The sequence below is a fragment of the Montipora foliosa genome, chromosome 7 (genome assembly GCF_036669935.1).
Source record: "Montipora foliosa isolate CH-2021 chromosome 7, ASM3666993v2, whole genome shotgun sequence".
Taxonomy (NCBI): Eukaryota; Metazoa; Cnidaria; class Anthozoa; order Scleractinia; family Acroporidae; genus Montipora; species Montipora foliosa.
Genome location: NC_090875.1, coordinates 30,319,518 through 30,334,517, shown reverse-complemented (window position 1 = coordinate 30,334,517; position 15,000 = coordinate 30,319,518). Strand labels below are relative to the sequence as shown.

The 15,000-nt window shown below is 38.7% G+C and overlaps 1 protein-coding gene across 5 annotated transcripts in view; it reads right to left on the bottom strand.

Annotated features, from left to right (window-relative positions):
- LOC138011775 (fibronectin type III domain-containing protein-like) overlaps positions 1-15,000 on the bottom strand; it is a 90,209-nt gene that overhangs the window by 4,435 nt on the left and 70,774 nt on the right. For 4 of the 5 annotated variants that reach the window (XM_068858935.1, XM_068858936.1, XM_068858937.1 and 1 more), the window contains 5 exons: positions 14,589-14,773; positions 11,768-11,887; positions 11,594-11,670; positions 5,616-5,656; positions 2,871-2,967 (listed from right to left, as the gene is read on the bottom strand). In XM_068858935.1, the coding sequence (XP_068715036.1) occupies positions 2,871-2,967; positions 5,616-5,656; positions 11,594-11,670; positions 11,768-11,887; positions 14,589-14,773 (520 nt within the window). Of the gene's footprint in view, positions 1-2,870; positions 2,968-5,615; positions 5,657-11,593; positions 11,671-11,767; positions 11,888-14,588; positions 14,835-15,000 lie in introns of those variants that run through there. The other variant, XM_068858939.1, reaches the window with a different exon arrangement.

The window sequence follows — 15,000 nt, the reverse complement described above, 5'->3', positions numbered from 1 at the left end:
AAGACGTTAGGAGATACATCGTTTATTTATATAAACATGTACAGAGGATATTACACAGCGGCGCGAAGATATGAATTTTATTTCGAGTGGTAAAAACAATATTTAACGAAAAACGGAGTTCGAGATAAAACTATTCACGAAACGTTCTGTTTCACGTTCCTTGCAGAAAACAGGGAGCATAGAGAAGGACATTACGATGAAGACACTTCTTAGCACAATAATCATTTGTTTGCTTAGGAAGTCAGTGGCCCGAGACCCGAGAGAAAGAACACTGGCCAAGGTGATATACAATGTAACCCTTCTGTATTAATTAATAATCTATTCTAAAATAAGCTTACCCTTTTTATGTGGAAAAAACCATAAGCGCTGAGCTCGTGAGTAAAAACCGGAGATTTTATGGGCTAAGAATGACGACATATCACATGATCATGCAATTAGTGCAAAAAGAGCAGCCATCTTGGATCATCTTGGATCCACTATGTTGGGTTTCCATCTCTATTAATGTACGTTCCCCCCCCCCCCCCCCACCCCGCCCCCGTCGAAAGCTTCCAAAGTTCAATGGTCCTCATTGACCTCATTGAAATCAATGCATGGTTGAACATCAACACGTGAAATGGAAACTGAGGTCATAGACTGAAATCGTGTAAAAGGCACTCGCACTTATTTTTCCCCAATTGATGAATTTATCGGTCAACATTTACTTCTTTACAATTTTAAGAAAATGTTCATATTTGTGGCCTGATTTCTTGACACAAGTGAAGGCAATAACGACGGCTCGGTTTGGTCATGCCCCCACACAGATGCGCGACTCGCACGTGACGCAATTTGAACATTATATCAACATGACTGTTAATTGAGTGGATCTTTAAGCAAAATATACCATTATGGAGCTCAAGAATGGAAAGTCAATTCCATGTAAAAGACAGGCGGTGAAAAATACACATCTGGAATCTTCAATGCGACGAATAATGGATTCGACAAAAATAAACATCTGGCCCCGGGTTGCTCGAAGCATTAATTACCATGGTAACCAACGGATACGTTAACCAGGCTTTGAGCAACCGGCCCCTGGAATCTTCAATGCGACGAAAAAGGACTTCGACGACAATTGGCCGTCGAGTGGTGATCTGTATTTCTAAATATTTTACTAAGTGTAATGTTATGCACATCACTGGAACCAAGGTAACTTTGTCTACTTGGATATGTGTTTCACAAACTCATTAAAGGAATTGAACATATTGAATACATCTATGTTATCTCTGTTTTCTGGCTATTTATATTAATTTGTACTATATTCAACTCTGCACAGTCTTTAATTTAAAAAAAAACTATTTGGAAATGTGACAATTCTTGACAGTCAAGATTTATTTGAAAGAAAGCTTGTTGTCTATTTCATGCTTTATTATTCAAGGAAAGGTTCTTCAGAAAAGGATTTGATCCTGAACTCCGGTGAAAAAATTTATTTAGTTTCCTATGGTTTTTGACACGGAGTGCGTTGCTTGCTTGCACGCACGGAGTGACACAGGAAGGTGCTTTTTGCCTCTAAAGACTAAAGACCTTGTAGGAGTAAGATCGAGCATTGCGGAAGTCAGGTACGTCACTGGTAACATCGACAAAGTACTTGGAAAGGGCCAGTTCCAGGTCAAGGCGTGGCATTCAAACATCCTTGTGGGTGCGATTTTACGACACGTGCCGGAAGGCACTAGACTTCTTTAATTTCAAAGAGTACGTTACCAACCAACCATTTTTTTTCTCGGCTGAAGACTTCAGACCCTTCGTGTCCGTGCGAGTTGCCGGAATCCAAGAAACAGTGGAAACTGAGAATTTCCTCTACGTCAAATCGAATTGTAATCATGCAGACGCCCTCACAAGAGGCATTACCCCGAATGATCTTGAAGACTGGGTGTCAAGGCGGTCGTTTCTAAAACTGCCAGAATCCGAAAGTGCCAGTGCAATGAAAAATACGAGCAATGAGCAAAATGCTCGCGAGTATTATATGTTAAACCATTCAATAAGAGATTTATTATTCCACTACAAAAAGGTGTTATTTTGCTTCAATTTTATTTGGTAAGAGTGTTTCTAGAAAAAATGCATCATCTGTCTTTCAGGGCGCTTGCGAACGATGTAAACAGCACAGAAAGCTAGCCAAATGTCCTTTATTTGATTGTATAAACGAAATTACAAGTAACAAGCGATGACTAGCTAAATTCTCAGGCTTTGTATCGTGTCGAAAACAATTTTTTTCATTGAAAAACTTTCGTTCCGTCCGTATTTGCTGTGTTCTAAACCGGTCAAATCGGGACACTACAGTGTATTACCGTCTCATAATTTGCGCGTTCTCTTGACCAAATATGGTAAAATGGCGTAATAGTGGAACAATAAAGATCGTTTATTCCATTATCCGATTTGTGTAGTTTTATGTTATGTTGTGTTGTATGTTATGTTTTGCATGCCTCTTTTTTCAGCTGACTATTAAGTTACTTTGTGCAACGTGAAAGTGCGCGGATTAAAGTAGTCCAAAACCACCGGTAGATCCTATGAACAGTAATTTCCTTGTGTATGTTCACCTCGAGTAATTAACACCCATACCCACGGTGCGAAATACAAAAGGAACTACAAAGGAGTTTAGGTGAGAAAATTTTACTGAAAACACACTCCGAATTTTGCTTTCCAAATCGATACATTTTTTTCCCATAGAAACCCTTGTAATTTCTTTATTATGTAAATTAACGGTCAAGTTGATATGATGTTAAAATTATGTCACAAGCGAATCGTAGAGCTTGGGCCACCTATGACGCCCACTCTTTAGCAGCTTTCCCTTCATTTCTTTGTTTTAATAACGAAGTACGTTACCCTGTGAGGAGACTCACATAGTGTCGGCGATGTGTGGGGGTTTCGGCATGCGATAGCCTTTCTGCAATTCTGCTATGGTCTTGGCCTCCGACCAACCCGGATATGGAATGCCTCCTATAAATTGTCAACATTTCATTACTGTCTTATCCTATTTACCGCCTGCTACAACAAAAAGGTAACTGCAGTTTCACAGGCATGTAAGTTTCAGCCGGCGTTTGTGCTCGCTTGTTGACTGGATTATCGTGCGAGAAGTGTAGTGGGTTAAAACTCTAAAAACTGCCACAGACGATGATTAATTAAAGGCCCGCCTTCAACCGACAGAAATTGCGTGCCGCGGACAAATTCTCATATATGAAAATCAGGCCAAATGTAAAATTCTACCAATCACATTGCTGCGATAAGCAATTATAATTTCCATTTTAAAAAAAAACAAATAAGCAAACAAAAACAAAAACAACAACGGTCGAAAAGCCTGCCGGTTAAAGATGGGTCTTTAAAGAAGATACGGTGGGGAATAAAAAAAAAGAAAGGTCCTATCCTAGAAAAAAATCAAACAATCGAATGAACCTGCAGAGATAGTCCATGGACAGTTAGATGATGACCCTAGCCATCTGGGTGAAGTCTGGTCTCAACTGACCACCCCAACTGGGAGGAGGGTAGAATAATCATAACGACAATGATAATTATAGTAACGACGACAACTACGACGTAATTAGATGCACCCGGATTCAATAAGCGTCACGAAGAGTCCCCTTGATCTTTTGTCCAAATACTTTTGTTCTTGGGACATCGTAGTTTGATCAAAAATAAGACACAAACAGCAGTGATAAACATATTGAACTTGTTCATTTTGCTTATGACTTGACGTTTCGAATGTGCTCTACATACATTTTCAATAGTAACCGTTGAAATTTAAAACGGTTATTTGTATATAACAAAGCGGATGAGGGGACTGGAACCGAGATTATGCAAATACTTAACAGTAAAATATATAATAATAATAATAAAAGAAACAGAAAAGATTAACAAAGCATCAGCTTTTCACTTCCGACGTTGACGTTGAAAGGTGGCTCAAGTTCTTGAATAAGGAAGGTCTCTTTTATTTTACAATGATAGTCTGTTTTGCCCTTCGCTAAAATATCAAAATGATCCCACTCGATGTTATGTCCAGTGGCCTTGACGTGGTCAGCAATGGCTGAAGTATATTGTCATTTTTAGCTAGGGCCTTAAAATGTTCGGTTTTTCTATTGTGAAGCCGCCGTTTAGTTTTACCGATGTAAAAACCATTACAATCCCAACAATTTGTTCTGTAAATAACTCTGGATTGTTGTGAACGATTAATACGGTCCTTGTAAGGAAAGAATCTTAAGGTTAACACAAGAGTAGAATTTGTACACACAAGATTTCAGGCGTTTAGCGACTTGGTTTGCTTTGCAAACCTAAGAAGGGAAGTAGGATAACAATATCTTTCTTAGGAACTGTAGACACTGGATTGCTATGCTGATGTTGTCTGTTTTTCGAAGATAAGTTGACAGTCTTTCTTCCCTGGATTTAGTAGGATTGTGTTGTAGCTCTTTAAATTTGGTGGTGTCAGAAATCAAGTGTTTCATTTTGTTAAGATAATCAAGTCTGCTAATTATTACAACGCCATTTCCTTTGTCCTGTTTCGTGATGATAATGCTGTCATCATTGCGTAAATCAGTTAAGGCTTTCCATTCGTCTTTGCTTAGAATGTTCTTTTGCTTAGAAAAGTCATAGAAATCCAGTGTCTACAGTTCCTAAGAAAGATATTGTTATCCTACTTCCCTACTTAGGTTTGCAAAGCAACCAAGTCGCTAAACGCCTGAAATCTTGTGTGTACAAATTCCACTCTTGTGTTAACCTTAAGAATGTTTTTCAGAGCACTCGATGTATAAAATCTTTCTTTCCTTACAAGGACCGTATTAATTGTTCACAACAATCCAGAGTTATTTACAGAGCAAATTGTTGGGATTGTAATGGTTTTTACATCGTTAAAACTAAACGGCGGCCTCACGATAGAAAAACCGAACATTTTAAGGCCCTAGCTAAAAATGACAATACTTCAGCCATTATTGATATTTTAGCGAAAGGCAAAACAGACTATCATTGTAAAATAAAAGAGACCTTCTTTATTCAAGAACTTGAGCCAGCTTTCAACGTCAACGTCGGAAGTGAAAAGCTGATGCTTTATTAATCTTTTCTGTTTCTTTTATTATTATTATAAATTTTACTGTTAAGTATTTGCTTAATCTAGGTTCCAGTCCCCTCATCCTCTTTGTTATATATAAATAACTGTTTTAAATTTCAACGGTTACTTTTGAAAATGTATGTAGAGCACATACGAAACGTCAAGTCATAATCAAAATGGACAAGTTCAATATGTTTATCACTGCTGTTTGTGTCTTATTTTTGATCTTTTGTCCAACTTCAACATTACTTGCGTCTCGGAATTTTAACGTCAAAAAGTGTCCCCCCAAATGCGGTCCTCAAGTAAGGATAAACTGCTGCATTTACTCTGACCTAAAAATATAACGCTAACCTTTATCTTAACCTTATTGTTAGAAATAGATATGAAATGCTTAGACTTAAAGGGACACTACTTGTTGGATGTCAAAATTAGACTTGCATCTAATTACTTGAATTTCTGGAAATATGCGAAGATGATGATGATAATTTGGACTTAAACTCGCCATCATAACGCTTATGAATAAATGTTGATTCTCACCACACAAAACACCTACCAATAGTGAAGATCTCATAAAGGACGACTCCATAGGACCACCTGTGAAGAAGAAATGCAGTTTTATTACTAAGGAATCACCTTAAGAGCTTCTGCCTGAGAGACCGGGGCAGACTTGGAAATGAAGGTCGGCCGATTTCGCTTAAAATTGGTACACAAGGTACTTATGTCGACTTATGTAATATGCCAAAGGTTCAGCCTCAACGACTCTTTTTTAGCCGAGTTCTGGATATCAGCCCTTTAGGGGTCCCCAGAGGCTGATTTTCAGTGCAATTTTGGCCACTTTTAAATCTCTCTTTTAGCAACAGGAAATTAATCTCAGGCAAAAACAAAACCATCTTTGTAAAGCCCTATCCTCAGGCTTTTATGGGTGAGAACATTAGCTCATGGAAATGTTTCGCTAGCCTGTGGCTGTTATCACAACTTGGTCATATTTGAAGCATATGGGAAGCAACCGGAAATGGCCTGTTTTTCAGACCACATATTTTCCATGCCCATGTTTTATATCTTGAGGTCTTAGTATCCCTGCCAAGTTCAGCCCTTAGTTTAGTAATATCAAGAAAAAAATACTGAGGTTGAGGCATTTTACTAAGAAAAAAACTTACGAGAAGATGGCTAACCAGGTCACTTCCGGTTAAAGTTTCAACAAAGCGTGTCTGCAAAAATCAGCCATTTAATTTCGATTATCTTTTTTCCTTCCAAGTTATGGTAAAAAGAGACTCTGAAGTTAATTGTCACCGAAAAGACTTTCCGTTAATAAGAAAATGTTATGTGATTGTTTTAGGACCGATCAGATAGTGGTCCGACAGCGGTTATAAATTTCTTGGAAGAAGTCTTGAAAATTACGGACAATAGAGCCGCTGCGAAAACTCTTTATTTACCTAACAACACATCTCTTGCCGGTAAATCACAATGCAAAATTGCATCTTTTTCGTCCAAACTGCAATGTTAAGTTTATCTCCTTTGTTCAACTCGTTCAACGTATCACGTCTGTGGCCCGTAGTAATGAAGCGCTAATTAAATCAGGATAAAAGCAAGCTTTGTAGTTCCATTCAGTAGTACTATAAGCCACCTGTTTGGGCTTTAATATTTTCTGAAGAAAAAAGAACTTATCGGTCTCTTTAAGTGCAACCACAACATCTGTCGTCACACTACTTGAGAATCGTTTTGAACTTGTATGAGAACCTCAATGGCATGATTTGTTTACTGAATATTTATTCATACCCAGTGCCCCAGTGTAAATGGCTCACGTACGTTGTAAATGATTGATAAGGACGTCCAACACGGTCCGTTTCCGCTGCCTATCCGCTAAATTGCTAAAAGATTACTAACGGGCACTCTTTCCCTTTCTCTATCAGTATTTTCCTTTTGTTGCTTTCTCAAACAGCACAGATCCATGGTGGCATCCATACTGCATATATATCCAAAGATAGACCAGGGGTGGAGTGGGTTATCCTTCCGGCAAAGACTACTGTTCTGGCAACTTGGGAAATAAAATATTTCAGCTTTTTTGGAGCCCTTAAGAACTTGGGGGTTTTTTATGGCACCCGTAGCTGTAGATCACATGAAAAAGTAAGTCTTTATGGAATCACACTGAATTGCTGACCCTTAACTCTAGTTTCGGTAATAAGAAGCAACCTAGGCGGTAATCGCCCTGGAGGGCCATTATGCATGCTGTAGGTGATAAGGTAAGTCGTCACAAGGCCTAGTGCCCGCTCGTACCTGCTGGAGCTTAAGTTGGTTACTGCTCTTCTTTCCCTTGACAGGATAATAATCACTGGTGCCCATTTATACATCTGGGTGGAGAGAGGCACTGTTAAAGAAAATTGCCTTCCCTAGACGACATGTCAACGCCCTAGTAACCAGGACCGCTCGATCGAGAGTCCAGCCCGCTAACGCGCTATGCCAGCTCCTTTTTGTGTAGAATCCGAATGTAATGTGGACTTTAATCTGTCCTCAATCAACAAAATGTATGGGGGAAGAAATAAATGGCCAGCACTTTCAAAAGAATAATAGATCGCAGATAGTTTCTTTTCTCGCAAATAAACAAAGCAGCCGGCAAGGTGTCCACTTTCTTTTGAAAGGGCTGGCCATTTATTTCCTCCCCGGTGCATTTTGGCAATTTTTCGATGTAACTTGAAAAGTAGATCTAAGGATGCAGTTAATTTAGTTGTTATAGTGTACTATGTAGTATAATTTCCATCTGAACTGGTGGGTGGCGCACCTCATACAGTTCAATGTAACTTGTAAATTAGTTCTAACCATGCAATTAATTTAGTTGTTATAGGGTACTATGTAGTAAAATTTCCATCTAAACTGGTGGGTGGCGCACCTCATACAGTTCAATGTAACTTGTAAAGTAGTTCTAACCATGCAGTTAATTTAGTTGTTATAGGGTACTATGTAGTAAAATTTCCATCTAAACTGGCGGGTAACGCACCTCATACAGTTCGATGTAACTTGCAAAGTAGATCTAGCCATGCAGTTAATTTAGTTGTTATAGTGTACCATGTAGTATAATTTCCATCTGAACTGGTGGGTGGCGCACCTCATACAGTTCAATGTAACTTGTAAAGTAGTTCTAACCATGCAGTTAATTTAGTTGTTATAGGGTACTATGTAGTAAAATTTCCATCTAAACTGGGGGGTAACGCACCTCATACAGTTCGATGTAACTTGTAAAGTAGATCTAGCCATGCAGTTAATTTAGTTGTTATAGTGTGCCATGTAGTATAATTTCCATCTGAACTGGTGGGTGGCCCACCTCATACAGTTCAATGTAACTTGTAAAATAGTTCTAACCATGCAGTTAATTTAGTTGTTATAGGGTATTATGTAGTAAAATTTCCATCTAAACTGGGGGGTAACGCACCTCATACAGTTCGATGTAACTTGTAAAGTAGATCTAACCATGCAGTTAATTTAGTTGTTATAGTGTACCATGTAGTATAATTTCCATCTGAACTGGCGGGGTAATGCACCTGATACAGTTCGATGTAACTTGCACCTTTTATAATGTTTATAACATCTGTTCTTTTCCACTTCATTTTATATATGCAGGTTGTGCCTACTGAAAAAGAGCTACCTGGGTTGAAGCAAGATTCTCCTCCATCTATCCTCATTACGGGCGAACTCCCGAATTATGATGACATTTATATCGTTGCAAAAGGCGAACGAATACTATACGTTTCGGGAGGCCACCTCGTTGCTCTTAAATGTTTAGTTTGTTTTTATTATTCTCAATTCTGCACAAATACATACTTTTTCTTGCCGAAGCACGCTCTCCAAATCTTCTGTTCATACAAAATTCCTGTCAATGCGACAGAACTTGGTTCTACCTTCTGCGATCGTGTGCAATCACGATCGCAGACGATCGAAGAACTTTCTGCGATCCGTGTCGTCTGTGATCATATGGAAACCAACCTTAATGGTCCTACGCTAAGTTATAGAAATGTGAATCTAGAGTTGTGCATTTTTTACTTAAGTAAGCGATTGTAATTTGACGCTTGAGTTTGTTACCCATCGATGTAGCGTCATGTGTAATGTTACTTATAAATTGATGATAAATAAACATAATTACACTTCATTTTATGGTTGAATTATACGTCTTTTGGTGGTAATTTCAAGTTCTTTAGATGGGGTAAAATTTTATCTTCCAAAAAGGGTAGCGGGGCTGGCAAGATCACTACACCGTAATTCGGGGTAATTTTACGCATCCTTTCTGATATTATTACCCTTGCTAGATGTGTAACTTTACAAGTGCAAAGTTGTATAATACCCATTTTAAACTATTTTGCGTGTAAATTTACCATCCTTTTGAGAGTTAAACTACACTTTAGAAGTTGGTGTAATAATACACACAAAAAAAACGGCTTGCGGGGGTGGCAACAATTTTACACCATTTTTAAGTGTAGTCTTACACTTTAATTTTTAGTGTGTTCTGGATCGGGCGGTCCTGGTTACTAGGGCGTTGACATGTCGTCTTGGGAAGGCAATTTTCTTTAACAGTGCCTCTCTCCACCCAGATGTATAAATGGGCACCAGTGATTATTATCCTGTCCAGGAAAGAAGAGCAGAAACCAATTTAAGCTCCAGCAGGTACGAGCGGGCACTAGGCCTTGTGACGACTTACCTTATCACCTACAGCATGCATAATGGCCCTCCAGGGCGATTACCGCCTAGGTTGCTTCTTATTACCGAAACTAGAGTTAAGGGTCAGCAATTCAGTGTGATTCCATAAAGACTTACTTTTTCATGTGATCTACAGCTACGGGTGCCATAAAAAACCCCCAAGTTCTTAAGGGCTCCAAAAAAGCTGAAATATTTTATTTCCCAAGTTGCCAAAACAGTAGTCTTTGCCGGAAGGATAACCCACTCCACCCCTGGTCTATCTTTGGATATATATGCAGTATGGATGCCACCATGGATCTGTGCTGTTTGAGAAAACAACAAAAGGAAAATACTGATAGAGAAAGGGAAAGAGTGCCCGTTAGTAATCTTTTAGCAATTTAGCGGATAGGCAGCGGAAACGGACCGTGTTGGACGTCCTTATCAATCATTTACAACGTACGTGAGCCATTTACACTGGGGCACTGGGTATGAATAAATATTCAGTAAACAAATCATGCCATTGAGGTTCTCATACAAGTTCAAAACGATTCTCAAGTAGTGTGACGACAGATGTTGTGGTTGCACTTAAAGAGACCGATAAGTTCTTTTTTCTTCAGAAAATATTAAAGCCCAAACAGGTGGCTTATAGTACTACTGAATGGAACTACAAAGTTTGCTTTTATCCTGATTTAATTAGCGCTTCATTACTACGGGCCACAGACGTGATACGTTGAACGAGTTGAACAAAGGAGATAAACTTAACATTGCAGTTTGGACGAAAAAGATGCAATTTTGCATTGTGATTTACCGGCAAGAGATGTGTTGTTAGGTAAATAAAGAGTTTTCGCAGCGGCTCTATTGTCCGTAATTTTCAAGACTTCTTCCAAGAAATTTATAACCGCTGTCGGACCACTATCTGATCGGTCCTAAAACAATCACATAACATTTTCTTATTAACGGAAAGTCTTTTCGGTGACAATTAACTTCAGAGTCTCTTTTCACCATAACTTGGAAGGAAAAAAGATAATCGAAATTAAATGGCTGATTTTTGCAGACACGCTTTGTTGAAACTTTAACCGGAAGTGACCTGGTTAGCCATCTTCTCGTAAGTTTTTTACTTAGTAAAATGCCTCAACCTCAGTATTTTTTTCTTAATATTACTAAACTAAGGGCTGAACTTGGCAGGGATACTAAGACCTCAAGATATAAAACATGGGCATGGAAAATATGTGGTCTGAAAAACAGGCCATTTCCGGTTGCTTCCCATATGCTTCAAATATGACCAAGTTGTGATAACAGCCACAGGCTAGCGAAACATTTCCATGAGCTAATGTTCTCACCCATACAAGCCTGAGGATAGGGCTTTACAAAGATGGTTTTGTTTTTGCCTGAAATTAATTTCCTGTTGCTAAAAGAGAGATTTAAAAGTGGCCAAAATTGCACTGAAAATCAGCCTCTGGGGACCCCTGAGGGGCTGATATCCAGAACTCGGCTAAAAAAAAGTCGTTGAAGCTGAAACTTTGGCATATTACATAAGTCGACATAAGTACCTTGTGTACCAATTTTAAGCGAAATCGGCCGACCTTCATTTCCAAGTCTGCCCCGGTCTCTCAGGCAGAAGCTCTTAAGTGTCAGTGACATATGGATGTTTACTTCTTGAACTTCTTAGCTTGTAGCACAGATGACAAGAGATACTCTTTTCCATGACCATCGCTAAAATTTAAAAAGACGATTCTTTTTTATCTATATTTTAATTACTCTTACATTATGGAGCACCATTATTTAAAACTTACTATCTAACATTCTAAAATGGGCTTAGCACAAAAACCCTGTAAAATGACTTTTAAAAGCATTTTTACAAGTACATACACATCACTTTTGGTGGAGAGATTTGAGGCATCTCCAAAGAGGATCTCTGGTGCCGTCCATTTAACTGGCGTGCAGCCCTAGGAAGACAACAGCATATCGTTTGCAGATGAAAAAGGGAAAGTCAAAGAGTGCTCACAGCAATGTGAAATAGAACCTATCAACAATGTAACCCACCTTCTTGGCATTGCCATGTCCATATTTGAAGTTCTGGTACGATAATCCAAAATTCGTCACCTTGCACTCACAGTTCTTATCTAAGAGGACGTTTCGTGCTGCTAGATCACGGTGAATAATCTATGAATATGAAAAAAACCAATATTAAGCACAGGGCCAGAGGAGAAGTGTTTGACGTAAGAACATTAAAACCCGTCGAAAACCCCTCAAAAAATAGGTTATTTTGATCGCGTTACAGTTTCGTTACACACTTTATCTACCGCAAGCCAAGAGACTGAGAGATCGCTTTAAGTGCCTATGTGCTATGCGCCAGCAAGGATATGGCTTGCGCTTATTGATTTTCAAAATGGCTAACAACAAAGTCTATCTGGGTCAGATAAGAAGCGAAGAAATCGTTTACAGTACATTCATAAAGATCCCATTGGGTTAATTATTCGTACTAAGCGACAATGATATACACTTTTCAAGGTGAGACGTTAAACTCCTCTGGACCCTGTATCTTAAGTCGTCATATGGACGTGGTTCTTCATTGCCTCGGTTTTTGTGGATCTTATTTGCGTGTTGAGACACGGAAAGCAAAATAGAGTGTGAGCTAACCAGTCAACTGCAACGGTTAACGTCCTATAGGCCCTTTCTGATACAGTTATGGACCGCAGAAGAAAAAAATCCATGCATTGATTTGAGTTCCAACTCAAGAGTGCACGCGTAGATGCTACCATTTCCATCTAATTCTGTTTCCCATGTAAATGTAAATAGTCACTCATGTAAGCCCAACCAAGAAACCCCTAATGCTGATTGACTAAGCTCAAACTCTTGTTACCGAAGAGTTAGAAGCTCGGCGCTTGTAGCAAATATAGCAAATCCGCGAGTGAATTCACTGCAAAACATTCTGATGTTTCGTACCACAGGAAATGGTAAAATTCGACCAATAAACAATCTGTACCAGGACTAAATTACTACATAAGGTTAAACTTTCCAAGAATCTGTGAGTCGGGGAACATGACATGGTTATGTCACTTAAGGGCCCACAGACGGATTTTCGCGCGTTGCTAAGGAAGTGAAATGTTACTTCCGGTAACTGACGTCATCATATCATGAGCTGACAAGAAAACCCACTCACAAGCAAAAGTCACCGTACAAACTGTTGTTTCCATCGTAGGTTTTTCCTCGCCCTTCCCCGCGCTCGTTCTGAGATCAACTGCGCATGCGTAAACGAGCTGACTTTCGGTTGGAGAAAAAAGCTAAATTTCCAGCGGTTTTATATTGAATTAATTTTTTTTTACAGGGAAAGTTTCACCCCCGAATACAGAATATAGCTAAGCATTGATTTTTTAAAATCATCTTTTTTGAGAAAGTTATGGGTATTTCAGTATCGTTTATGTCTTTAAAAAGAACATTTTTCAAAATAAAAAGAAAACCATGCTTGGCTGGATGCAAAAACGAATACAAATTATCAAACCATCGATTAAATACCCAAATTGCGTAGCTTCGGAGACAAATTTAGAGTTTTCTTTTATTGGTCACGTGACTATGGGCGTGGTGTGATGACGTCATATTTTGGGTCATTGGCTTACAAAAGTTGGAAACTGACCAAAATAATGCCAAATTCTCTCAAATTACTTAACCATTACATCCTAAGCAACGCACCCCAAAAAATACGTCAGTGGACCCTTAAGATCACTTTGATTAATTATAAACTGCGTCAAATATGTTTGTATCTGCGTCGAGTATGTTTGTATCTTCATTACAAGGACTTTATGCAAAGTTCATTGCTTTTGAAACCTTGGGGCCTTTCGTTTTAGTTACGACTCCCTCAATAGCATGATTTTCTTTCCTACTCAAGACAGTGTCACTATACATGTAAAAGCGGTAGACGTTTCCCACGGGTAAGGGAAATGGGTAAAGGGTAACGGGTAAAAGGGTAAAGGGTGTCGGAATCCGTATATTAGCCTCACCCAAGGTAAGACTCTCTACCTAACCCATGAGTCCTCTATGGGAAAGGATTCTTCGGTTTCTTTGATGCACCATGATCAAAGATCATGATCCTTTTTCGGATCATCCCAATTTTCGAGTTGGTCTTGGCCTCTTTTTTGAAACCGAATCCATTCGTAAAACCATTGAAATGGTAGTGGTTGATGAGCATTTTTATCGAATTCATTTGAATGGTTTCGCTGGAAGATTTGTTTTGAAGCGTAGCAAAACAACAAGTCAGAAATGGGCTTTTGCAACGCACATGGTAATTAGCCATGTTTTTGTCACTTAAATTACATCTTGTTGGCTGGGGATACTACTTGGTTTGCTGACCACCCAGGAAACCTCGTATTGTTGACATTTTTCTTGCATTCTTTCTTCGATTTCATGCCTTTAGTTTACCAAAGAAGATAAGATAGTATTGTTTTAAAACTTCTTTTATTCTTTTTTTTCGCATGGTCACCGTAGGTAGCTTGCTTTCGTCAGCTTGGAGTATTTTTCTCTTGACTATTAAATCTTAACCGGTCTGTGCTCAGTTTCATCGATCAAAATTACATGGACGAAATGATAGCAGCAAGGTAATATCACTCATGGTAATTCTTTGGTCGCAGGATAGGTTGTTGAAAATTGAAGAAATAAAACAAATGCTGGAGTTTAATCCGACATGCCAACCATTAGATAGAAATCTCTACCCTTCACCATTTATCCTTTACCCGTGGAAAAGGTCTGCCGCTATAAAAGCGTGCAGTCTATAATGTGATGGACACCAATACGCAGGTCTGAAGGTTGCCAGGTCTGACATCTGTATATATTTGTCTCACACCACATGATCCTCGTATCATTTACTTACCCCTCTTGATGCCAGGAACCCCATCGCTGTAGCAATCTGTTTTGAAAATGAGACCAGGTCGTATGTGCGCAACTGCGCTACCTCTCCTTCTCCGTGATAATATTTGTCAACAATTCCACGGCTTTTTCTCAGATACCCTAGTAGATCTCCACAGTGCAAGTATTCCATAATCAAAATTGGGTGTACTGTGTGGTAGAAATGGTCGTTGAACGTTATGTATTTATTACCGCAAGCTCGGCCCTATCACTGGACAGCAACAACAACGAAATAATATTTGATAATAAGAATAGTAATAATAATAATATTATTATTATTATTATTATTATTATTCGTAATAGTAATAGTAATAGTAATAGTAATAGTAATAGTAATAATAATAATAATAATAATAATAGTGTACACGTTCCATGAT